The sequence below is a fragment of the Scomber japonicus genome, chromosome 24 (assembly GCF_027409825.1).
Source record: "Scomber japonicus isolate fScoJap1 chromosome 24, fScoJap1.pri, whole genome shotgun sequence".
Classification (NCBI taxonomy): domain Eukaryota; kingdom Metazoa; phylum Chordata; class Actinopteri; order Scombriformes; family Scombridae; genus Scomber; species Scomber japonicus.
This window is the reverse complement of record NC_070601.1, coordinates 15,735,732-15,763,659: the sequence shown is the minus strand read 5'-3', so window position 1 is coordinate 15,763,659 and position 27,928 is coordinate 15,735,732. Positions and strand designations below refer to the sequence as shown.

Sequence of the window (27,928 nt, the reverse complement as noted above, 5' to 3'; positions counted from 1 at the left end):
TCAGTTGGTGAGTGCAAACTGGTCCTGCTCTATAGGTTTCTTCACCCAGGCACCCAGTCCAGCTTTGTGGAAGGCTCTGAAAAGGGACTGCTTGGCGGAGTGATACTCCAACGCCGCCTGCTTGGCGTCATGGTAGCTGCTGGGCCTCACTGTTCTGATCCTCAGGGTGCAGGACAGCTGTAGGACATGGAGGGAGGGGTCAGTCACAGACAGCAAAGCTTGTTTGTTGAAAAAGTCACAAATGCCATAGAAATAGGGTGTATATCTTTGAATTCCTTTTTCACCAAAACTTCCTTTTTTATCACCTTGACTATGGACTGACCAGCCTGAGAAACTTAGACTTGCAAAATCAGTCATTTCTTTGAGTCGCTCTTCAAAACTTACTTTTATCTGAAGGCTTTCCTGTAATCCTGTGCATGTGTGTGAAGTTGTGTGTATGTGCATGCTTTTGACTGGTATGTGCTGTATGTCTATATATGTGTGCATGTGTTACTCCATGATCCCATTTGTGTATCACTTTATTCTTAATATTTGATCAACTTTTTCACAATGACTTGAACTATTTTATTGCCTAATGCTTATTATTTATTTATTTTCATTATTTATATATTATTTATAATTAGCCTAATGTATATGTTTCTAGACTTCACATCTACAGGAATTAACTTAATATATTTTAATGAGAGTAATGTATAAACTCATATTTACTTCTCACGTAAATGATATGACCTCTAGGGGGAATAGGGCCATTAATAGCAGCAGCAGCATATATACATATATATATATATATATATATATATATATATACATACATACATACATTTTTTATACTGATTTTTTAGATATTTATATAGTTGTGTATACTGTAGGTGTTTATTGTCTATTCCACAGTTTTTAAAGCACATCATACCATTAACCTCAAAATAAAAGTTAGTCACTGTCTGATTCAATACAGTATAATTTAAAGTTAACCTTTTAACATTAGTGGCTGTATGCAGCATTGTTTTGATGCTAATAGGCTATGCATTACACTTTTCTGCTGATGGTTTCACACTCATTTCTACTAATTTGATAATGGGTGGTGGAAATCTGTCATGATATGAAGCCACCTATCAGCAAAAGTAGCAAACAATAGAAATACTCAGGTAGTGGGTAGGTAAGTGGTAAGAACAAGATTCTCAAAATTGTTCATAAGTCACTAAGTACATAAGTAAAATTACGTAGTTACTTGTCACCGATGAGTATCCTCTACCCTCTAATGCTCTTCCTACAGTACAGTACAGTATATTAAAGTACAGTGCAGTATGTCACAGTACAGTATATTACCGTATAGTGCAGTATGTTACAGTACAGTATATTACAGTATAGTGCAATAAGTTACAGTACAGTATATTACAGCACAGTATAGTATGTTACAGTACAGTATCATCAGTAGAGTGTGCTGAGTGTCAGCAGTGTGTTACCTTGCAGTGCAGGCGTATCCAGCGGCTGTACAGAGCATGTTTGCAGAGCCTGGACGGTCGACCCAGATCATCTTTCCCTGTGGTGGCATTGATCACCTCCAGGCCTTGATCCCCCACTGTCCAGTTCACACTGAAGTTGGGTGCTTTCCCTGGCTGACGAGCTTCAGCGTTACTTATTCCTACAGATCACAGACACACATGTCAGAGTTTGACTTGCTTCTACCTGATATGCACATGTAGAAAAAATGTTGAGGAAAATGTTCGAAGGATCATCACGCTGTCTGTCTTGAAACATACAGTACGCCAAATTTGGACTTGTGCACTAGAGAGATGGAATTTGGCAAGTTCAACTCAGGAGTCCAAACTGGAGAAGAAGGGAGGATGCAGTAGGATCATTTGCAGTCAGAACAGCAGTGTTTAGTTGTTGTTGAAAGCAGCAGCTCAGATCAGCTCTGGTGATTACACTTCTACACATCTGTGACTAACTCTACTGACATCATCTCAACTCAAAGCTCCACTAACAGACTTTTAAAAAAATAATGTAGTTGACAGTGAGATGCAGTTAGTTATCCATTTTGATATGTATATTAAACATCCAATTGTATATTAATTGTATATTAAAGGGGCACATAATATTATGCTTTTTGTGGGTTAGGGTTATTAATATACTGGTATGATGCTGGATATATGTGCTAAACATGGTCAAAGTTCCAAAACTTGAGGTTAATGTATGAAATGCTGCCTACAAGTCAAAATTCACATGACATGACATTTTGAGTAAAGACTGATTATTTAAACATGATTAATTGGTGTAGCATTCAAAAGTTGGCCATGATGCAGCTTCCAGAAGCTGACCAATTGGAACAGAGCAGATTCATCAGGAAGTGGTCCTTAAAGAGACAGGGGCTAAAACGGTCTATTTCAGACAGAGGCTAAACTGAGGTACAAGATAACAGTATAAAATAAGTTAATAGTTATTTTTTTAACAGGAAATCATGCAAAGATATTTCAGTAGAGCCCCAGATTAAAAATATACACCTGAGAAATGTGCAGAACATGTCCCATTAAAAAATTAAAACAAAATTGAACATAGAATTTTTTCATAATTTTTCTGTCATGGTTTATTAATGAGAGAAAATGGAAAATGTACTTTCGTACAAGTTTTCTTAGCCTGAAATATACTTTCCACAGCTTGCCAAACACTCCATTAAATTCATGACCTGTGAGACTCCTGCTTTTTGCTCTTCAAAATGTTACATGGGTACTGTCAGGAGTGCAGGGCGTCGCTTCTCACCGCTGAGCAGTGGTCTGTTCAAGCTGAAAGACTGTGGCAGGTCCTCGATCTCAGTAATCCTCTGGTACATGGCTCTGGAGAGGTGGTCTGCATGGTACAGGCTGCCCAGGATGATGCTGGAGAAGTAGATGGGCTCAGTGAAGTAGCTCATCAGAGAGCCTTGAAATCCAACAACGTTCCATCTGCAGGAGACGGAGCGAAACACCATCAGGCAGAATATATATTTATTAAATCATGGGCTCCTTTTTTGTAAAGCACCAGGACAGAAAGATAAAGGAGGCCAAACCTGAGGGAGCCTTCAAAACACAAACCTGCAAAAATCATCATTATTGTTCCGAATACACAAATGCGACTCCAGCTCAGAACTGTTAGCAGCTTCCTGGCGATTCATCAAGAAACCTAATCAAAGCTCCAGTGGCCTAATGACACCTGAGGAGTGCAGCTGACAACACAGGCAGAAATGGAGTGATTGCGACGTGACACTGAGATAATTCAGCCTCTTTATACATGCACATAATCATCAGGACTCCAGCTGCTCCGCTGAAAAACACCCATCAACAGCTCAAGTGGGACAATACTGTTAAAGAAAGAGGGAAGTAGAGTAGATTAATGTCAATGCACTTACTCATACTGTATGTGCTCCTACTGTAAGCTTTTATTTACAGACATGATTTCTTTTATATTTCTCTGTAAAAACACACATTTTGACACCAGCAAATAACACCTTCCCCCCTAACACTGAACTACCCTTTTCTGTTTTACCTTAATTCTATTTCCAATAAAACATGTTTAATCATATTTAAATGCCTTTTTAGTTTGTTGCTTTTATATTCGGTCTTGCTGCATTTTTATGTTTTATTTAAAGCACTTTGAATGAACTGAAATGTGCTATACAGGTACATTTGTCTTCCTTTGCCTAACACAATTAATTGACTATAATGTATGCACTGATACTGTATCAGAGCACTAAAAGTTGCATCCAAAGAACACCATACCTACTGTGAAGCATGGGGTGGAAACATCATGCTTTGGGGCTGTTTTTCTGCAAAGGGACCAGGACGACTGATCCGTGTAAAGGAAAGAATGAATGGGGCCATGTATCGTGAGATTTTGAGTGAAAACCTTCTTCCATCAGCAAGGGCATTGAAGATGAAACGTGGCTGGGTCTTTCAGCATGACCATGATCCCAAACACACTGCCCGGGCAACGAAGGAGTGGCTTCGTAAGAAGCATTTCAAGGTCCTGGAGTGGCCTAGCCAGTCTCCAGATCTCAACCCCATAGAAAATCTTTGGAGGGAGTTGAAAGTCCGTGTTGCCCAACGACAGCCCCAAAACATCACTGCTCTAGAGGAGATCTGCATGGAGGAATGGGCCAAAATACCAGCAACAGTGTGTGAAAACCTTGTGAAGACAGAAAACGTTTGACCTCTGTCATTGCCAACAAAGGGTATATAACAAAGTATTTTTTGTTATTGACCAAATACTTATTTTCCACCATAATTTGCAAATAAATTCTTTAAAAATGTGATTTTCTGGATTTTTTTTTCTCATTTTTTCTCTCATAGTTGAGGTATACCTATGATGAAAAGAACTTGCACAATTGGTGGCTGACTAAATACTTTTTTGCCCCACTGTACTGTACCAAATTGTGTAATGCATAAATAAAAAGGATGTATATACAGTAGAGTAGCATGCAAACACATTTAAACACACGTTTAAAGTGTCAATGTAAAAAACTGAAAAATATATTAACAAAAATATGATTTTACATTTATTTTTTCCCTTTTCTTGTTGATCTTTCTCATATACATCTTAGCTCATTCAGGATAACTATACAGCCACACAATGGTGGTGTCTCCTACAGGCCTGATATATAGCTGAGCCTGAAAAGGCCTTTAGTCTTTCACACACTAACAGACAATGATTCTAGAATACAAGAAAAGTAATACATGCGGAATTATGAGATTAAGAAAAGAAAACCATAACTAACAAAAGAGACGTGCAGGAGGAGCCAATAAACCCTATAAGGGCTTGTCGAGTTGCCCTGCTATTGCGAGACATACATAAAACTTAAGAGTAAAGAAATACAGACAAATACATACAAAAGCTCAACAAAAACTAAAACATTTAAACTCCCTGCTCCTCTATTTTGTTATTTCAGCAGTGATCAGATACTAGACCTGATCATTCATCTCTGTTGTTTCTATCAGTAACATTGTCTGATAGCCAGACACTGTTATAAATCTATAATCAGTATTGGAACAGGAGTTACCAGTCACCTGGATGACTGAATCTATTAATGAGGCAGCTCTGACATTATAATGAGAATCTTTTTAATGATTTCTAAGCAGATTTATCCTCAGTGGACATCAAAGATAAAGCTATTAGCTATGAGTCCAACTGATTATTGCAGTTTGTGTGATGACAGAGCGTAAACCAATGAAAAGTCTAATTCTTAAAGAATTATGAGGTCATAGTAATAATACAAACCTGGCGATTTTGTCGCTGCAGGACATTGTGAGCAGCCTCTCACCCTGAAGCACCCCGTCCCACGTCTGAATTGTGTTATTGGAGCGCACTGGGATGGTTCCTTCTCCAGACTCGATTTTAGTTCGGAGTTGGCCGCGGGCCTTTCTGTTAGGATGTCTGTCCCCCTGGTCTGATACACACAACACACAAGTACAAACATTTTACCTTTGTGTCCTCCCAGGTCAAATTGACCCCACCTGTTCCTTCTTTGCTCCCTTCCTTCCTTCCAACCTCCTTCTCTCTTTCTTTCCTTCCTCTCTCTTTCCTCCCTTCCTTCTTTCCTTCTTCCATCCCCTTTTCTTCCCTCCTTCTTTCCTTCCCTCCTTCCTTCCCTTCCTCCTTTCCTCCCTCCCTCCTTCCTTCTTTTGTCCCTCCCTCCTACCTTCCTTCTTTCCTCTGTCCTTCCTCCCTTTCCTCCTTCCTTTCCTTTCCTATCATCCCTTCCTTCCTTCCTCCTCCATCCTTTCCTTCCTTCTTCCTCCCTTCCTTCCTCCTTTCCTTCCTTCTTTCTCCCTTCTTTCCCTCCTTTCCTTCCTTCCCTCCTTCCTTCTTCCTCTCTCCATTCCTTCACTCCTTCCTTCCTTCCCTCCTTCCTTCTTCCTCCCTCCTTTCTTTCCTTCCTTCCTTCCTGCCTTCCTTCCTTCCTTCTTCCTCCCTCCTTTCCTTCCTTGACTTGAGGACAACAAGAGTCTTAATCAGAGCCACACTGATCATGTACAGCCTGTTATTTTTCTCTCAATGCGCTCACCCTCCACTCCAGCTTCATGAGGTGAGAAGATGCGAGCGTCTCCACAGGGGGAAGTGCTGATGTACAGGTGGAACTGGACGTTTTCCTTCAGCCTGAAGCCCTGCCTGTTGTCACACCTGGTGAAGATGGATGTGTGGTGCTCCTCCTCGATGTTACTGGAGGGAAATAAAACAAATGTCTGTTGAAACATGTCTAGTAACTGTCTATATTTTCATTATTTTCAGCAAATCCAATGAAATATACATCTTCTCCCTCTGTGCCATAGAGCTCCAATGTTGCCCAAACCTATTAAAAACACATCAATGAGTCACACTGTTGCTCTGGGTGACATGTTGCTTCATTACTATGAACACACACACTGTAGTTTATCTTAACTCAATCCCATACACACTGTCCTGCTGTCAAACTCACTAGGGAACCTAATGTGGATCCTGTTTTGTAACATTTGTTTAAAACTACAGTGAGCAGCCGTTTTTTTTTTTGCCTTCCTATAAAAAATGAAACTATACATTTTTGTACATTTCTCAGGTGTATATTTTTAATCTGGGGCTCTACTGAAATATCTTTGCATGATTTCCTGTTAAAAAATAACTATTAACTTATTTTATACTGTTATCTTGTACCTCAGTTTAGCCTCTGTCTGAAATAGACCGTTTTAGCCCCTGTCTCTTTAAGGACCACTTCCTGATGAATCTGCTCTGTTCCAATTGGTCAGCTTCTGGAAGCTGCATCATGGCCAACTTTTGAATGCTACACCAATTAATCATGTTTAAATAATCAGTCTTTACTCAAAATGTCATGTCATGTGATTAACAGAAATATTGATTGACACTTTTTGACAAATTCACTTTGTGGTGTTGGATACATCTATGGACTCACTGCCATTAACCCATTGTGTATTTCAACTCTTTTTTTCATGATCATATTGGTATTTGCATATTTGCTTGTCTCAAATGTCACACACGATGAATAAAATATTTTGAATGGAACAATGAACAGATACAGGTGATGGGCCCCAAATGCTTAAAGTTCCAAATTCTGTGATGTGTTAATAAAATTATAAAAAACATAAAAGCCACCATAATATGTGGATATTCTCTCGAGAATTTCTGCTATCTGGTGTAAATTCATGATGGGATGAGCACAAAACTACCTGTAGTTTTCTGCCAATTCAATATAAGACAAAATAGAAACATACACATGCTGGATTATAGTAGACTAGACTATAGACTAGAACAGGACATATTTCAACCCCTACCAAGTTTTTATTGGGTGTATATTGGAACATATTACTATGCTCATACTGTATATTTAATTTTTTGATGCTCTCATTTTTTGTTTTACCAGTATCCACGACGACTCACCTGAGGAAATGCTCCAGCTGGGAGTACAGGTACCTGATGAGCGACCGACGAGCCACAATCTCAGCGTGGCAGTCATTGAGGGCCAGACCTCTGTCGCTCATGTATTCACCGTTGATGCATTTGGTCCCAGTGGAAACACAGATGACCTGAGCCTCCTTCACATCTGTACCTGAACACAGAAACATGATCATCATCATCATCAGTTCAGTTCTAACATTGTTTGTGGATTGATGGATTTATTTATGGGTTTATTACTGTTATGTATTTTCCCTTCCAGAACCCACCTGAGCTAGATTTTGACACAGGGTCAAACTATGAGGAAATAAACAGCATTATAACTCCAGTTGATGTGTCATTTAGTGGTGCACATTCCTATATAAACTAAAAAAAACCTTGGAGCCACAATCCAGCTGTGGCCATGTGTTTTTTTTCTTTGTTAAATGTCAACACAGAGAAAAGCAGCAGTTCTTTTCTTATCACTCTCCAGTTTGGTACATTCTGTCTACCTGGGCTAACTTTTTCTGTCTGTATGGCATCAAGAAGAAGAATAAATCATCAGTTGCCGTCTTCCCTCACTTGAGGATATTGCTGAGACTTATATATTTGTGCAATATATTACTAGTGCAATATTTAATGTGACACATAGTTTTATGATGGGTCATGATTGATTGTGTGTGATGCTCAATGTATGTATGTATGTTTAAATACCACTGTGATGGGAACTAGCAGTGTATTATGAATACAGTGACAATAAAAGCATCTTATCTTATCTTATCTGACACAAATGACTCAGCGCTATGAGGCACTGCTGATGTATGCAGCACTTTGTAGACTAGTGAGAGCTGCAATGCACACAGCAATGCAGCACAGTATCATGTTTTATTTTTATTTTTTTCCAGAAAGAAGCTCTAACTTTTTTGGACGAGGAAAATGTGAACTTTTGGGGCATCTTTCTGTTGCGAGTTAATTTTACTTTTAAACCCTGAGGTTTAAAATTCACAGAATGAAAGAATAGCGGGGGTCATAGCTGGGTTATAGTTTGAATATGTTACATAAAAAATACAAAGAATACGATAATGCAGCTGAATCAGGCCCCCCGCTGATAGAATATTCAAAGGGTATGGAAATATTTTATGGAAAACATTCACAGCAAACATGTTTTTAATCACTTGACTCTATGTAAATGCACAGCTGCAGTGTTCCAGCATCCAATCCCCTTGACATTTTCTGCATCAGTGACACACTTAGAGCCTCTAAATGCTTCTTGGGGTAAGGATTTGAATATATTCTAGAGCAATTGTTTGACTCAAGGTCTGTCGGGAGTACGAAGGACAACAAAAAACAGAAGTGATACCTGTTGTCATGACGACACCCGCCAAGACTTTCCTTCGAGCGTGCGGAGATGTGAAGTTGTCCGTCAGTTCGCTGAATTTGTCAACGACCAGACGAGACACAGCGTCCGCCAGAACCTGAGATGGCAAAAATGTGAATATGAATTACACATGAAGCAAAAATAGTGGATTAATACGAAACAAACAATAATGAATGCTGAAACTATTACTGAATATTTCAATTAGGTAGCGCCGCACTGGTGTGAATGACAGGCAGGGATCTTAGCAGCTTGAAACAGTCAAATCCTCTGCTTCACTGACTGCTCTGTAACTAAAGCAGGCTGACTTGGAAAGTGTGGGATAATGAACAGCAGTGTTTGAATAGCACTCAGAGGGTGATGGTAATTAAGATAGCAGTTTTGTTATCGCCATGCAGGGATTAGAGGCAGGGATTAGTTTATGTGTAAATAGATTGTCGGTGTATTGAACTCCTCCATCTTCAATCAGACTACTTTGTCAGGTTGGTCACGAGCGATGACATCCGTAGACCGGATCTGACAAGGTGTTTGTAGCACGCTATCAAACAAGACGCTGCCTCTTTCACACATAGATTCTCTATCTTTGACGACATTAATACGTTTATCATGTCATTTAGTTACAGCTCCGTTTTTGTCTTTTGAAGACAATCAGGACTTCATTTGGAATCTTGATACTTTTGCTGATATGATACCGAAGTCTCCTTTCTGATCTCACAGTGATAAGTCCTTATAAGAAGCAGCTGAAAGCTCTGGCACCAGCAAGCTGAAGTTACACATGATTTTGTACATTTACTCAAGTACTGTATTTAAGTACAGTTTGAGTTACTTGTACTTTACTTGAGTATTTCCATGTGATGCTACTTTATACTTCCACTTCTCTACATTTCAGAGGGAAATATTGTACTTTCTACTGTACTGCATTACTTTTACAGCTCTAGTCATGTTCCGATTTTATTTTATTTTTTACATAAAATAACAGAATTCTAAGCCTATAAATTATATTTCATTATTAACCCATACATTACATACTCTTTGGGTCAAAATTGATCCGTTTTGACATGTGACAGTTGTAAAAACACTTTTCCTAAAGTGGCTCAAAATGTAGAAAAATTTAAGTTCCTCCAAAGAGATTTTTCCCCTCACACAGTTTCAAAGAAATAACTGTTTGAAGTAAAAGTCCATAATTTCACTAAAAATATATAATATAATTAATATAATGGGTGACAAAGCAGTTCAAACTAGCTCCAACTAGTTATAATAATAATATACTTATAGAACAGATTTTCTTTTGTACTCTGTCGATTTAGCTGGTAATACTTCTTTACTTTTACTTACTTACTAGGACTTTAAATGCAGGACTTTTACTTGTAATGAAGTATATTTACACTGTGGGATTGATACTTTTACTTCAATAAAGGATCTGAGTTCTGCCAAGATGTAATAAAGTCTAATGGAAAATACAATGTGTGTAACACAAGATGAGTGTACTTCTTCTTCAGTTATTGCTGTATTATTGTTTAAAAAATGGGTTGCAGGTGTATTACAGTAGTTACTGAAGTCTTTTGTCATTACACTCACTTAACAGTTTTTTACCTTGTAGAGGCATTCTATGTTTACCTTCCTTTCATAAATGGAGTAAATTTGATTGAATTGTAGATATCACACTAGATCTTTTTCACAGGTTAGTGAATCCAGTTGAGTTTTATGCATGTGAAGTACGGATGTTTGCAATAAATATGGTCTGTGAGGAGCTGGAAAGATACACACTGTGTGTCATAGTTAAAAAAGAATTATTGGCATCTGTGGGAGGCTGATAGAAGGTAAAGAAACTAAAATCAGTCCAATAATGAACAGCTGGTTGCTCAACCTGCATGATTCAGGTGCATTTGCATCAGCTTGGGTCTTGCAGGTCAAGCAGATACTGTCTGACCGCTGGCTCACAGAAGTGTAACAACATCAACTAGTTGAAACAATGTTAAATAGAGGCTGATCAGTTCAGAGCAGTTCATGCAGAAATGGGAAAGTGAGTGTAGCATTTAAACTGGAAAGGTCTCTATTGTATAATAACAAAAGTACAGAAAAGCAGAACATTTGTAACTTTAAGGTGAAATATACACTGGAAGATAGAAAGGACTTGACAGAATCAGCAGATTTTTATGTCCCCTCAAAATATCATACTATTAACAAATTAAGTGCTGCTCTTGAATAATAACACTGCATTGTCCACAGCATTAATCATCTACTTCATGTTATTATATATATTATTATAATAGACTGAGCTGGAATGACTTTGCAGATTTAAGTAACCTAATTAATATATTTAAACCCTTCAATAAACATATGGGCCCTGACGAGAAACAATCTGTATTTTTCTCTGCTGCTCCTTCTTATAAATTCAACTATATTTGAGGACAATTTGAATAGAGACATACTTTATGTCTGATTTCTACTTCTATGTCTCCTGAACCTAAGTCAGCAAGTGGAAGGCCAGTAAAACTATCATAGTATTTCTTGTGTTTTTACAAGGAAAGCAATATAATGCAGTATAATGATGCAACAAATACAGTTCATACAGTATATTTTTGGTTCATCACCAAACATCTGGTTGAGTGAAAAAGTTGGCAACTTGGAGCAAACAAAAAAAAACACTTCCTTGGCGTCAATCCTTCACCTTTGTTTTTTCTTTGCTTTTGTAAAGTTGTGTGTTTGTTTCACAGTAGTAACATTCATAAGCCTCAATTAGTCATTATATGCTTTGGAAAACAGGAACAGAACTTAAAGAGTTCTCTGGGAAACGTAGACACGGTTTACTTCCTCATGAGCCCTGTTATTTTCTTAATGACTGACACAAACATAATAGGCTTGGTACTGTATATTTGCTTATAGGACCCAGGAGATGCAAAACAGACTCATTGTAAACAGCCATATAACAACTGAAAGCCTTTAGTAATCCTTCTGCAGTGCTACCATTAACTCTGCACACTATCCTTACATTTAGCATACAACACAGTAATCAACAGAATAATGAGATGTTACAGTAGTCATGCTTACTTGTGGCAGATGAAGCTGCAATCCCTCTCTAGGTATTGGCTGTCGTGATGGTGCCTGATCCAGCTGCATGTTAAACAGAGCAGAGAGAGCAGCCTGGGCGGCCCGAGCCTTGGCCAGCTTCTTATTCCGCCCAGAACCCTGGAAGTTCTGAGCGTCTACCTTCACAGACATGACAAAGTTCTTGGCGTGGCTCTCCCCGCTCTCTGACACAAAGTCGTACTTGAGACCCGGCCGCAGCTCGTTGAGGATCATGACAGGATTCTTGCCGCTTGTCGGGGAGATGTAGGTGGAGGGGGCTGGAGGTAAGAGGGCCTGGACCAGGTTGGGGACGGGGGAGGGTAGCAATGGGTACTCTATTCCTAATGAGCTGAAGGAACCGTTACTGTTGGAAGCGAGGTAAAATGGGTCGTCTACTGGGGCGGATGTCTCGAAGGCATTAAAGAGCATGTCCGGAAAGTCGGCCTGGTCTGAGGTGAAGTCTGTGTGGACAGACAGAGTCCGCCCCATGGCCATGTGGGCTTCAGATGCATTGGGGAACTGGACGAAAGAGCGCAGGGCCTTCTCTGCTGCATTCAGCTTGGCCTTCTTCTTGGTAGGACCTGAACCCTCGAAGAGCTGCCCGTTGACCTCCACAGTCATCACAAAGACAGGCGCGTGAACCGGCCCGGTCTGAGAGAGCAGTTTGTACTGCAGCCCTGGCTTGATCTCATTCAGCTGCATAAGGGCATTTTTAGGCAGAATGGGCCCAGGGACTTTCTTACGCTTCTTGGGCCTGTACTTGGAATGTGCATGCCCATTATTGCCCTCCTCTAAGGGACGTTTTCTCCCACCCCCAGCACTCCCATTGGGGAGCTGAGCAGACTCAGCTGCAACCCCCTCTTTGGAGAAGAGGTTGTCCAAGTTCCGATTTTCCTTAACATCTGTGCTGCATGAACCTGCGGTGCCCAGAAAGAGTAACTTACAATGCCTTCGTTGCAGGATCTTGTAAATGTAAAATTTAGAGATTCCTTTACCTGTCTTTGCAACTGAACAAGTGATGTGTGTTCCAATCAATACTTTTTATGTTGATATTAGAATTAAAAAAACAGTGACAGCAAATTATGTTGGTACAGATGTATCCTGAACAGATTAACATTAATTTATGACAACCATAACATTAGCTTACACACAAGAAAGGCTAATAGGTAAGGTACATACAACACTAGGAGAATATTTAGAGTTAAGTTCAACATTTCATACTTCCTTTACCAAAGTAACTAAGTAACTAAGTTTTATTATACATGATATTTGTTGCAGTGTCATCCTCCAAATATCCAATATCCTAAAATGCTTTTTTTCTAAATGTATTCTTTCTTAAATATCTCTCTCAGGAAGATCTTCTGTGTCTTGGGAACACATATCACCAGGCCCTGTTAACAAAGCTGATGGAACTTAATGTAAATTTCCATTTATAACATCCTCCAGCAAAAGCTCGATAGGTTACTCCTTTCGGTGCTCAGGACAGAAAACAATCCTATAAAATGCAGGTTTAGAGAGGGATGTGGGGGAAGATGGGGGCTGCAAACAAGGGTGTCAACTTTTCCCAAAATAATTCTGCATTTCAATTGAGCCTGAAGGAAAACACCAGAGAAATTACATGAACTCTTAGCATGTGATTGATTAAATATGGCTACTTCAGACAGACAACCAACAGCTACTGTACATTACAATCAATTTAGGTATGAATGCTGTCAGAAGTTAGAAACCAACCAGAAAAATCAACCACATTTTAGACACTACAGTAGTGCTTTCACTCTACAGAATATAACTTGACAGAATTGTGTGTTAACTGACACATAAGGCTGTATGCATGCCAATGTGAATATAGAATCTCTACATTCTGAACCAATTGCACAGAGTTGAGTTGGACGTACAGTCACAGCACAGTCGACTATGCACAGTAAATAACAAGCTTGCGGGGTGTGGGGGGTGGGGGGGGGAACTCAAACATGAAAAACACAATAGCAGATAATGCCCTGAGCAACAAGAGAGGGAGAGTGATTATAGGTCTGCTGGGGAAGAGGGAACATACAGTTATTGTTAGTCCACTGGAGCAGCCAGTGCTGCAGCTCAGCAAGCAAAAAGATTCACCTAAAGCAAAAACAGAAATTGTCGTCAGAGTCAAACTGTAAGGCTAGGGTCTAAATGTGTCTTAGAGTTGATTTGACCCATGAAAAATGATCGACTGCCACTATCTTAGTTCATAACTTCACCACATAGCCTTTGACAACCTTCACAACATGATTACAAGCAGCCAACTGCCTCAATGAAACTGTTCCAATCAACATGGTACATCTCAGTTCTAAATGTGTACCTTGCATCTTATATTTGATTTCTTGTTTAGAATTTTAGCAAAAAGTCCTTGAACAACCTTCTCTACTCCCATCATCAGCCTGCAACCAATCTTCCATACACTGCCAGACATAATCCACATGTTCTCCCGACTGGTTTCACTTTGGCTCACGCCAAACAGGGACAGGATTACTGCTGTCCGAACACAAATAATGACGTGTGTAAAGAGGCCCCATCAGTTAGCGTTGGGGTAAAGCAGAGTAAGTCCACATCACAATGCCAAATTGGCTATCTGGCTCATGTCTTTGAGCTTTCTTTCCACCCTGACAAAGAGCCAGAGCCATTCACTCTTGAAAATGGAATGCCATGGCAGCCTGATGCCTGATTGTATCATTTTTGCAAATAAACAGCCAACTTATCAAGCCAAGCATCCTTTCCCTGTGAATAAACCATCAGCCTTGAAAAAAAAAGCACTGACACATGAATGGTGTCAAAAGCTTGATTTTGTTTGCTTTCCCTGCATGTTAACTTCACTTAGAACTTCGCTATATCCATCGTTTCCTTAAAGTCCTATCGAGGCTTATCCTGGATCATGTGGTTTTAGGCTGAAATAGACCTACGCTCCAAATCTAGAGGTGGCTCTCGGGGGGCTTTAGGGAGCTTTTTTTGTTGAAAGCAAGAGGACAAGCTTAGAATCTGCCATCAAAATGGACTGAAATCTCACAGTGGATACACCCTGACCCTGGGATTAAGCTCTGATCCTGCCTCCTGAGCTGCCCAAAAGGAATTGGATGGTACATTTCAAGGACAGTCCTAGAGGAATACAGTGGTGTATAAGAGATAGATACTCCCCTTTCCAATACACACAGATCATATAAAATCTGATTATGACCTGGATCCCATGTCATTCTCTGGTAGAGAAAAAAGTAATTAAATGTCTAATTATACTGGAGGATGAAAAATACACTGTAAAAGGTAAAAAAACAAAACCACTCAGATATGAAGAACCTTTTTAGACTTGAAATGGAAAAATGGACTCACTCATGCTTTCAACTTCGCCGCCCTCAATAGTGAGCAGCCTCTGTTGGTTTCGAGGTGTACGGGCTCCGACTCGACCTGGAGGAAACACAAATTTGACCAAGTTTGATAAGAGACAAGGAAAGAAAACAGCTGTTTAAAGCAAATGGCTAGGTTTGAAGGCTTGAAGAATCCAAGCATCGATGAAGAATCCCCCTCAAAAATATACATGAACAATAACCTTGGTATACAGATCATGTAAACAACATATTCCATTTGGATATTCTGAATTAGTCCTTATCTAGCATTTTCCGATTAAGATATGTGGGTTATGCTGATATTATTCAGGTTTTAGGAGCAGTTTTTGGACAATATTTGGGGTTTTTACCACAGTTCAATAATGTTTTTCACCTTACTGGTTGACTTCACTGCCTGCAATTGTGAGTCCCATTCCCACTGGAGCAGAGGGAAACCCTGAAAACCCTCTGCATGTATCAGGAATATTAGAGGAATATTCATTTTCATTAGCTATGTAAACAGCTTAGTAAGAATACTGTTTTTTTTCAGGCAGGGGTAAAAGCCGGAATATTTAGTGTATGTAAATGTCACTGATAATAGCAGATGAGGAGGAGGTTGGGATGATGGAGGGAGCTGCTGTGACAAACTGCTTTGGTATGAAGTATCAGCAGGGTGATAGTGAGCAAGGTCTGGTTTAATGGCCACGCTGAGAACTTACATGAATTTGATTGGACCTTACTAGTCAGCTGTTTTTCTTTTGTCGTAGAATACATCAAGTGAACCCCAAAATCTCCCAATAATCCCAGACAGCAAAAAAAGTAAAAGTAGCTTAAAATGGAAGCAGAGGAACTTCAGAATTTCAGGTTGGCAGCATATTTATTGCCTCTAGGGAACGTGAATGGACACTGTTAATACATTTCTACCCAACATTTAGTACAATTCTTAGATTCTATAACAATTTATCAAAATAATGATTGTTCTTCTGTTTGAATAATGAGAAATTGATTATTTCTTTAATACATTTAGTCTACAAATTGTTACAAAAAAGAGAAAGTTGACATTTTCAAATGTCTTGTTGTACTGACCAACAATGCAAAACCCCAAGATATTACGACTGAACTGCTATTTACAGAGAAAATATTTGGCACCTTTGATTGATAAAGGGCATGAATGACTAATTATTATTTAGGAAGTTTTGTATTTTCTTTAATCAGAAAAAGAATTAGACTGACTCTGTCTGGTGCTGGTAATAGATTTATAAAGTCCTGCAACCCATTTTTGTTATATGTAAATATGACAAGATATGTAAATAGTACTGCCTGTAATACTGTCCTGGATAGATGTATTTATTTAATTTACTTACATGAATGTGTCCTAGTGCTATTCACTTGCTTTTTGACCTCATTTCAACATTGTACTTTGGTATGTGCAGGGTGGTTTGAGGGGTGGAGGGTAGGGGATCTGTTCTTTCATAAATACTTATCTTGAATTCTTGTAACTGACATTGTATGAAAATGAAAATCCAAAAGTGAGAAAAAAGACTAATTATTAATTAATCAACACATTGTTCCTAACTCTCAATATCATCCTTACAAGATTTGTCAGCTTTGAAATGACTGTTTATATAATGCTTCCCTCTCTATTACAATTCTGTCTTTACTTTAAATATTTCATGTTTCTTTTTAAGCTGCTTTTGCTGTGTAAATCACTACAAGGCTTTGGTTTGAAGAAATAAATTCTATTATTGTTGACATAAACACATGGCAGCAGACAGACAAATGCTAATGCAGGAAAATGTGCTCACTGCAAACCAGCTTGGCAGAGAGAACAAACACTAACTGGCAGGTGAAACATTAACATTCAGCAGAGAGCACCCACAGAAGCCTGAGCAGTCTTTTGGGACTGACACGTTTGACTAACCCTCATATTCCAACAGCTTTTTATTCATTCCATATAACATGCTGAACATTTGGAAATGAAAATATCCTTTTTTCTGGAGTTTTTTGGTTTTATTTGATTTAGTTCAGAAAGAAAGGAGCATAAAGCAGTCACAGTCAAGTTGGTGGTCGTTAGTGGTCATAATTGAAAAGTTACCAACAACAGACAAGAGTTTAGTTTGTAGTGTATCAATTAATTTAGTAGCTTATTCCACTTCCACTTCTGTGTCCATTGAAATAACAACTTTAAAAATTGTTATTAATTCATGGATCAGCATGAGTTAATGTCACACCGGCAATCAAGTCAAGTTGGGTTTTTGTCCTGTCTCCATGTTTGTTTTGTGACTTCCTGTTTTATTTTGGTATTAACTCTCCTCTCGTTTCAGGTGCCTTGTCCTTCCTCATGTGTCACCGGTCTGATTGTCTTCCCTGATTCCTGATTGTGTCCACCTGTTCCCCATTTCCCTCCATGTGTGCTTATAGTCTGCGTCTCCCTTTGTCCTGTGCGAGTGTGTCTTGTCTGTCGTCCAGAGAACAAGCGTCCAGTCATTGTTAGTCCGTATTCATAGTCATAGTTGTTCATAGTTTTGGTTATTTGTTGTAGGTTTATTCCTCGAAAGAGTGATTTTTGTTTGACTTTTTGCTATTAAGTTGATCAGCGCTCCTAAGTTTAGTTCACTTTTGTCCCCTGCTTTTCCCTCAATTGAGGCGCTTTTTGTTCATTACCTTTTGAGAATAAAACCTTATCAGCTTGATCCAGTGCTGTGCATCCGAGTCCTCTCCTTGAGTTCCTGCTTGATAGTTTACTTACTATAGTAACTTTTTTGATTATGTTTCCTATCTAATGACATTTGTAATATACTATACACTATATTTGAAAACGTACACTTTAGTCATTTCTCTGTCATCAGTATTGTATTCATACCTCATGGTTATGATTATATTACTCTTAATTGATCCTATATCAACATACATTCTGTGGTACTGTAGCTACTAAACGGTGGGTTTAGGATACATTAATCTTATTAGGACTAGAGATTTCCACTTAACCAGAGAAAGTAGGACTATTCATAAAAGAGCTGCATGAGGATTATTGGCCTCCACTTATCTGAACTGCCATGGCACAATTGTATTCTATAGGTAATTTGTCTGGAACAGTGCATATTAATACACATTTCTGTAAATGTGCCAGAATTATCCCAAAGACTAGTGTCCATCTGTTATCCCTGGCCAGGTGTGAGTTGGCATGAATAAAATAGAAAGTAACAAAATGTAGCAAATCCCCATTTGGCACTTTTTTGAAAAAGTGGCCTGACTTACAAAGCAAAGGAGGGAGATGTATTCTGCACATTTTTAGGTACATATTTTGAATCTGGGGTTCTACATATCTTTGCATGATTTACCATTAAAAACTTCTTATTTAACTCATACTGACCCTTTATAAAGCCCCTCAGTTCAGCCTATGTCTGTAACAGGCTGTTTCAGTGACCCAAACTTGTTTCTGGTTCATTTTCTGTACACTAATGTACAGACTGTTACTACTGCTGGATATATTTTAATTGTCTAATTGTTTCACAGTTCGTTTTAATATATGTACACAGGACTGACTGAAAAGCAGAACTGATACTTGGATTATCCTGCAAAAAGGAAGCAAATTAAGTTAAAATTGAATGATGAATTGATTCATCTTAAATCTCTTCATTACATCTTGTATTATATATCTGATTATAATATATTTAATCAGCTTTATTTCTAACTATGTGCATGTTCTGAAAACTTGAAACAATCAGATCTGTAGCAGGAACACATTACTTCTAAGCTAAGAGATGTATATTAAAGCTTTGCTCATAAAAAGACTAAAATGACTGTAGATAACGCTGCTTGGATGTGTCTCTGCTATCAAAGCTTTCATGTGGATTCATTTGATAGCAAAGTTACATGAAACAAACTCTTTAACCAGATTGATCATAAGAGATTGAAAGAAACTTTTATGATTTTTGATGTTTGCTAAGAGTGAAAGCTATCAAAGCAGGTTGAAAAAAGATGTGTGATTAAAAGTAAAAAGTTGCAAACCTTTTCTTATAATAAATCTGATATTGTTCCTGTTCTTCCAGCTTCATTCCCTCTACACCTACTTTGCTCATATGTCACAACTCATCACCAAAGCTTATTCTCCCCCTTCAGCTAGCCTCCTCCTCCTCCTCCTCCTCCTCCTCCTCTTCTACCTCCACCGTGCCCAGAGCTACTCCTGTCAGACACAGGTACTCGCCTCTCAGGGCGATAAGAGACACTGAGCTGCCATTATTTCCTCCGGCCTAATCAGGAAGCTGTCACTCAACATGCCAACTCTGGACATAAATAAACAAACGGAGGCCGGCAGAAATTGTGAGATAATTATGGAGGCTGTGGAGAGAGGAGGATGCTGGGGTTTCACCCCTCTGAGCAGCACAGTCTGATAAAGATTATGTGGGATTTTTGGACACACTGTGGCTTCTTATGTTGGATGAGTTAATTGATCACTAAATATGCATCACTGACGATCAGACTAACCTTTCCTCTTCACTCTCTGATCTGAGGGCATGAGCTTGAAAAGGATCTAAGTTTGTGAAGAATGATCCAGCAGTAGGAATAGATCTTTAAATATCTTTCCAAAACGGATTCAGATCCCATGGGAGACGTTTTATTTTTTAGTTTAAGAACTACAACAGCTCCGAAAACCACAATAATTGCAGGAATGTCATGATTTGCTGTTTTGGATCAAATAGACATTTCAGGCTAAAGCTGCAAATATTGAACATTAACTGGCTATCACTATTTGGATAATGAATTAATAGTTTGAGTCACTTTTCAAGCAAAAATGCCAAACTGTCAGAATTTGCTTCTTTTTCTCACAGCATATTGAACATACTTAGGTTTTGGACTGTTGGTGGGACAAAAAATAACCTTTTGACATTTGATGACATTTTTAACTGCTCTCAGGTATTTTATAGATGGAATTATTTCTTGATTAATTGGGAAAATAATCAGTTGATTAAGTGGCTCTTTTTCAATCGTTGTTGATGATCTGCCAAATGATGGAAAGCACAGAAAAATAAGTGTTTTTGGATTGTCCATTGATATAGAGGAGTATCTGAATTTGTTTCATGTCTGAGTGGATCAAAAAAAAAGTGTGCATATATTTTTTTAATAAAAAATAAATAAATCATAACCTCACTAAGCATGGGAAAGAGCAACAGCTCTGACAAAGAAATCAAATGAGCTTCAGCATACAATTGCAGCACCATGGACAGCACCCTTCTGAGTGAAAGGAAAATCAAAGGAGCAAACATGGAGGTATCCTGACTTTTGGTGCCCAGAATAGGTCAAGATGAAAAAACACACAATGCAACGTAATGACATCTTTTATGAGATCCTCTAAGCCTGGTTAACATTCATGCTTTTCAAACTCTATGTCTGCTGTTTGTATATCAGGTTCCAAGTCCTGATCGTTTACAGCCCCCCACCACTCAAAAATGTGTTTTTCTGATTTTCTTATTTTTACTTCACTGAGATATTTGAGCTTTATTGTGCAAAATGATGTTGTTACTTTCATCTGCTGAAGCAGGAAACGTTCCCTGTTTCTCATCTTCAGTCTCAGTTAAACATGTGTACCCACAGAGGATGATTTCTTAATTAACTGATTGATTGGTACAGAAAATAGTAGAAAATACCTACAATAACCTTTTATTCACATGAATATAATCTCAGGAACTTCTGCATATTGCACATGTATACATTGCAGATTTATTTACACAATACAACAAGACAATTACAACAAGATCCAGTTTAGTGTTTAAAGTATTTCATTAGTTTTATAATATTTCTGTCTTATTTATTATCTTATTTCGTCTTATTTTATCTTAGTTATTCAGTGTTTTACTATCACATAATACTAAGAAAGCACAACATGTTCACTGATAAGCTGGAATGAGGTCATGTTTGGCTTATTTTGCTTAAAAAATGCCTTAAACTATCATAAACTATTATTAAGGTATTTTCAAATTATTTCATCAATTATAATAGATAATATTATAATAATACATTACATAAAAAGCATCTCCAGGCTGAGTATTACTTCTCATGACTAGAAAATTGACTGACATGTAAATAAGTTGGAGTAACTCAACCCATTAGCTGACTTCAGTTCAGCTTATTTTTTATAAAATTCTGTGAAGCTAGGTCTCTGCAGGAACTCCATATATAGAAGCTGTTGGTTCACATTGTTTGCTATACTCAGCTACAAGTGAGAGGACCTCAATTAGACTCAATGAAATGGCTAATCAGCTTTCCTCTGGTAGAAGAACACAGCCCAATTCCAAGCCAATGGGATTGACAGGAACGGCTTCGGTCTCTATAATCGCTCTTCTGTTGGCAGATATGGCCTTCTGCCCCACTGCCACTCAGCTGTGTGCCTCCAAACATTCAAAATGACAATGTTATCAGGGTTCTCGGGCTCTATTGTGTGAGACGGGTGGAAAGAGAACAGGGCTTAGGTTGCCTTTCTCAAGATAATGGAAGAAGAAAATTAACTCGGGAGAGAGTAAAATGTCAACAAATGTAGTTATCAGGAAGGCTTGTCACTTCATGATGTTGGCAAGAGGAGAAACAGAAACTTTGGAGGGTTTGAAAACTGTATTGTGTTTATTCAAAAACTGTCTAACTCACAGTATTTAATATGCACCATTTCATACATGCATATATATATATATATATATATATATATATATATATATATATATATATATATATATATATATATATATATATATATATATATGTGTCTGGAACGTTGTTTGTCAAGCAGTAACACAAAGCGCCATCAACAATTTGGAAAGAAAATGAGATTGTGGAGGATAAACAGCCGGCAGGAATGGGAAGTGGCATGTGTATTAAAGAAATCCGTGGCCTACCATCCATGTCGTATGGAAAATCTGTTTATCTGACAAGCAGGACAAAATAAATAAAAATCTATTTACGCTGCCTACTTCCACGCTCCGGCACACTCCCGCCTCAGATCAGGCGCGGCTGCACACCAACCACAACAGCCCTAGCACATTTACACACTGAGGAGAAGAAGCAGATGCTGTGCACATTTAAACAAGGTAAGGAACAGGCAAAGGAGGGAATAAACATACTTTAATTATTAGCCATTAAATATACTTAGAAACAAGAAAAGACCATCCATGTTTCTATACCCACTTATCCTGTTCAGGGGACACAGTGACATGCTAAAATAGGTGCAATAAGTCAAGAGACAACATTAAATCTAGTTTAAAACTTCTTATTGAACTCATAGTGACCCTATATGCAGGCCCTCAGTTCAGTCTGTAACAGGCTGTTTTCGCTCCTGTCGTTTAATCCAGAAGCTTCCGGCAGCTGCTAAGCAGGTTACATTATGTACTGTAACTTACATAAACAAACTATAGCAGGATTTCACTACTTTCTCTTGTTCTTTACTTGAAACGTTAACTTCAATCAACTCAAATATATCACATTCAATTTGGAACTGCTCCGAAATATGAGAGTGGACCATGTAAACAACACAACCCTAACCCTAAAAACGTTAGCAACAGCCTTAAGCATGTCCCCTTTAAAAATGTGTTTTATGCAAGATTTAGCCACTTGTCCAGTTCATATTCCACACTCCAAACCAACTGCATATCACAAGAAAGTTGTGTCCATTACGTTATGGTGTGTTAGCACCAAACCAATAGTGGATTATCAGTGCCTCGTTAGCTAGCAAACTAAGTTACTAGGGTCTGTTCAAAATAGACTTTGACTAAGTCTTATGGACTTTGACTAAGTATGTTAGCAATATCAATTCGTTAAGCTCACATTTTTACAAATAAACCCAGAAGAGGAAAGCTACTTCTTCATCCTCTCATGTTGAACTGAGGGCAGACTGGGGCTAGCTGGTTAGCATGCTAACGTCAGTAGATAGGCTATATTTTTTCACATTATGTTCATAATTTTAATGGTTTTTTTCAATGTTTTTTTAACTAAAATTCTTGTTGTAGCACCTTTAAGCAACATTGTCAGAGAAAACCTAATATTTATTGCAAGTTTCATGTCCCTGCAAATCAATTGTAATAGTGTACTGAAAATAATTGAAACCAATAGCTGCCTGGAAAGGAAATCAATACGGTAAGTGATGGGCTGCTGTTTAGAGTGATTCATTTGTTAACAGGATAAAGCATGCTAAATCAATTGCTTTTATTAACTGAATTGAGTCTCCACCTTGCATCAGTGCTTCATTGCTTATACTCATGTGGGAAAGAAATTAAAATAACACACATTTTTCTGTTCATGCTCTCAGGAACATGAAGTTTGGCTCTTGTGTAGCCCTCAGGAAACCCGTCAGCAAGGACAGAAAATTTGGACACCGACCATCAGCTGTAACTAGCCACTGAGCCGACAATGATAAATGGATTTCGGAGCCTTTTTTTCTGGTGCTTGAGGCAAGTTACAATCATAGCTTGAGAGGGAAGAGAAGTGAAACAGCTGTCAGAGAACTCTTTTGGTGGCCTTAATGCAGATGGATCGATTCGGAGGCGAAGCAGACAGCGAGGAGGGGAAAAAAACGGAGGCCTCAAACATGTGATGCAGGGGGGAAAAAAACTTTCTTGAATGTTGCCAGCAGCACTGGGCTTTTCTCACACACAAACTATATTTTCTCCCCATGAAATGACATTTTGAGATGTGCAGAAATTGGACCGTTGACAGGCTGGGGTGTGACATATTGATAGGCCAGAGAGAGGTGATGAGATCATGGATGAGAGGGGACAGAGAGGAGAAACATGGAAACATTGCAGGGAAGTTTCAGTCTCATCAGATAGGAAAAAGGCTGTTTATCCCTCACAAAATAAAAATATTAGTTTAGTTAGCATAAGAAAAACCACTGGTTAAGGCTTCAATTCCATAATTAAGCAACTCTACATCAAATAATAGAATCTACAGTTTGGTATTGTACCACAATGTAAATGTAATTCACAGTTAAAATGTGACATTTTGACTGCGAACAAAAGTATCTCAAAATAAGACATTTCAAGTTTGCTCTATTCAATAGGATCATTGTGTGACCTTTTCAGCTCGAAAGGTACAAACAGAGAGCTTATTAACCTGCAGCTTTCTGGAAGTTCCTCCTTTAAATTCACTTTTCACAGACTTCTGGAGCCGCATGGAAATGTGACATTTGCAGCCGATTATAAGAAAATCATAACAGAATCTGCCTGATGCATAACTGCAAAACCATTTTATTTAATCACACGAGACAGCGGGTGACACACACAAACAGGTGCATACACACACACACACACACACACACACACACAGCTGTGGTTTATATACAGCCTCAGTGAGAATACATAGTGGGTATAGTTTGATCTTGTTAACAAGGTGGTAAAGAGACAGTGGGATCAATACCTTAAGGGTAACATATATTCTGGCTATATAAACACCTATTCCTTACTTTAAAGTCAGCAATACTGCAATAACCATACTAATCACACTGAAAGTAATATTACACCTGCTGTGCAATATCAATATTTCAGATGTAAGATATCAATAGTTCAATGGTGTTCAATATTAAAAGGGGCTAAATGCGATCTCAATTTCACCGCTAGACGTCGCAGCTCTGGACTGCTCTGGACTGCGTGCAACCAAAACAAAACTGGCTCAGGGGTGCACCCATAGACTGTATATAAAAAAGAGAGAACAACACACACAGAGGGCGTGTCACATGACTCTCTATTCCAGATGTCAATACACCATTAGTTGTTTACATAGCAAAAATAAAATTCCTGAAAGCTTCATCCTCACAACTTTGACTTGTGCCTTATGTATTTTATTACTATTAATAATTTAACTTTAAAAAAAACATGTACTTATTCATCTGTTCACTTTTCTTTGTTCTTATTGTGTGGGAAGTAATTCTGAGGGATAAGTTTAGGAATGGGTCAGAAAACGTCTCCAAAGTTTCATTTGTAATAAAGGCTCAGTCATTTCCTAAAGCAGCTGCTCACTGTAGTTTTTTAAAGAAACTCAAACAGGAGGATTGGTTTGCATTTGTTTGGGAACTATTTTCAGCACAGAGGAAAAAGATGCATCAAGCTTTGATACACATACTATATGCTAGTACATTGACTTATTGTTACAGATGGATAATAATAAAAATACAAGTCTACACAGATGTATTATAATGATTCAAATGATTTATAGTGTTCAAAGTAACTTGAGATGGATTTCTTCTTCACCACCTCTCTGTATACAGTTTTTTTAAGGATTAGGCCTGTAATTTAGCTGTGCTCCTCTAACTCTGCTGAACTAGAGGAAATAAATTCCTCAGTGCCTCCCAAGGACACTTGCTGGCTCCAGCCGTCTCTCTAACATTTTCACAGGGACTCTGTGAAATCTATATGATGGCTTTAATTTGCTGCGTGGCCCCGGCAGTGGCTGCAGGGGCCCCGTCGGACGCTGTATCAATTCCACACGCTAATGTGACTCACTTAACTGACAGGGCTTCCATGCAGACCACCATATATGACCCCCCCCCCTCCCTCCCCCTCCCACAGACATTTGTGCTGCTGACTGCAAACTGTTCAAACCGCTGTAGTGCCCTCTCCACTGGGGGCCAAGGAGAAGTGCCTGCCTTCCTGAAGGTAAAGCAATTAAGTGGATTATATACTTCCACATAGTGCAGTGGAGACAGAGAGAGACAATGCTCTGAGAGTACATTGCAAATGAAGCCTCGGGGAGAACGACCACAGGAGGCACTTATGAAATAAGCTCATGTATTTAGCTCAAGGTTATGTGAGGTGTGGATACAGCACATCACTACACTCTACAAAAGACACAATATGTAGATTTGAATATGTAGCTGTGAGTCCCACAGTGTGCCTCTTCTGTCTGTTAAACTTCACTCTTGACACTTCAGTCCCCTAGAGCTGTCTGCCCGTCCATGACCACTACACCTAAATTCTAAAAATCTTTATTTACACATGACATGCAGTAATTATCGAGCAATTGAAGTTGTGTTTATTTCCACCTGCTGAATGTAAGTCCAACATTCAGTCTGTTTTTGCTATCTACCAAGATCTGACTCTTTAGCTGCTAAATACTCCTCTGTGTTCACCAGCTGATCTACAGCTAATTGTGTGTGTTTGGTAGGTAGCGTACAGTGGCTTTTAACACCTTTTTAAACGACACTGTGAGATCGCTGAGAGTGAACCACAACAGTAAAGTAGCAGCCGGACAGCTAAACAATAACCCCCGTAAAGCTGAGGAGAGCTGCAGAGTCTCTGATAAGTCTCTGTAGGTTCATCACTACAAGCCACAAACACAGAGTTACTACTGTACAAAAAAATCAAGGTGCAATGATTAGTTGATTGATCGATTAGTTGCCAGATATCAAATTAGTTGCCAACTATTTTAGTAATTGATTCTAGTTCCCTTAATCTTATGTAGATTTATTCACTTCAGCTGACAGTAAAATGAATATCTTTGAGTCTTGGAAAAAACAAAACAAGACATGAGGATACTGATCAACATTGTTCACCTATTTCTGACATTATATACACCAAACTAAATGATTAATTGGGAAAATAACAGATAATTAAAATAATCATGATGATCATCATCATCAATCATGCAGCCTCAATAAAAATACTGATTATAGCTTCTTTTAGTTCATACTATGTAAACACACTGAGTTAACCACTGCCGCCTCATCTAGTCTCAAGGTACAAATAAACAACATATCAGCCATATCAGTGATATAGCTTTAATAATTTAACATTTAATATTCAAATAACAAGCTTTTTTGTCACGTTTCAGAGGACATGGTGTATAACTGCAGTGAAAATGTGCGCTCTCCCCGCCAGTTCTATGAGGGGCCGTTAGGGACATAATTCAGAATTACCATTCGCATACACATACTTTTCCTCTCACATACACATATGAAACCAAAAATACTCACATACTATACTGAAATTCACACACACATACAAGTGAAATGCTTTCACATACACAACTGAAACAGTATGTGTATGTGAATGGTAATACTGAATTATGTCCCTAACGGCCCCCCACTGTTCCCCTGGCAAACACTCTCATTTCCATTTAACACTATCACAGGTAGCCTGGGTCTCCTGGGCCTGAAAATTGCTGCTGACATGCTTGTGAAAGCTTGTGGTGGTGAACTGGGACATGGAGACACACCTGCTGAGGAACCAGTGGAGCAGGAATATTTCCTCATGGGAATATTATCTTCTTACAGTGGTAAATCTGCTTTAGTAGATGGAAAATTTAAGTTTTTTCACTTTTATTACAAACCTTGTGGATTATATTGTTTCCCCAGCTCAAGGGATTACTGTTACATAAATTAAAAAGTTAGTATTTGGCATGTGTTGAGTTATGGCTTGGGGAGCATTTAGCCTATGTATGAAAATCACAGTGGGGCTGCCAGGTTTGCACACTATCATACAACTTCATAAACTCTAGTTAACCCTTGAATGTAATGGTGATCATCCTGCTAGCTAATAAAATACAACATTGGAGGCATTGGAGATTATGAAGGGAATGCTTCTTATACCTCAATGACAAAATGCAAGTGTTTTCTGCCACTTCTATAGTTAAGGTGTGGTTAAGTTTAAGCAGCTGTCTGAAACCACTAAAAAGATGATGAATATAGTTCAAAGAAGCCAGTTTTGACTTTGTGAGAAGCTCTGGTGCTTTAGTTAAAGAGTGCTTTTATTTCTCAGTTTTGCTGTAG

At 38.5% G+C, this 27,928-nt stretch overlaps 1 protein-coding gene across 1 annotated transcript; it reads right to left on the bottom strand.

The window, feature by feature from the left end:
- Positions 1 to 22,077, bottom strand: LOC128354219 (double-stranded RNA-specific editase 1-like). Its single transcript, XM_053314483.1, has 10 exons — positions 22,071 to 22,077; positions 15,191 to 15,265; positions 11,819 to 12,753; positions 8,753 to 8,867; positions 7,399 to 7,567; positions 6,035 to 6,189; positions 5,248 to 5,416; positions 2,758 to 2,939; positions 1,464 to 1,642; positions 1 to 177 (listed from the first exon to the last, which is right to left on the bottom strand). Exons 1-10 carry the CDS (start codon positions 22,075 to 22,077, stop codon positions 1 to 3), a joined length of 2,163 nt encoding a protein of 720 aa, XP_053170458.1.
- Between the last annotated feature and the right edge of the window lie 5,851 nt (positions 22,078 to 27,928).

What these genes read in the sequence shown, in the direction of transcription:
- LOC128354219 (XM_053314483.1), bottom strand. An exon ending in GGGTGTCGTCATGACAACAG is followed by an intron (nt 7,568 to 8,752) that starts GTATCACTTCTG and finishes TTCTGTGTTCAG; the next exon opens with GTACAGATGTGAAGGAGGCT. An exon ending in TGCAGCGACAAAATCGCCAG is followed by an intron (nt 2,940 to 5,247) that starts GTTTGTATTATT and finishes CGTCTCCTGCAG; the next exon opens with ATGGAACGTTGTTGGATTTC.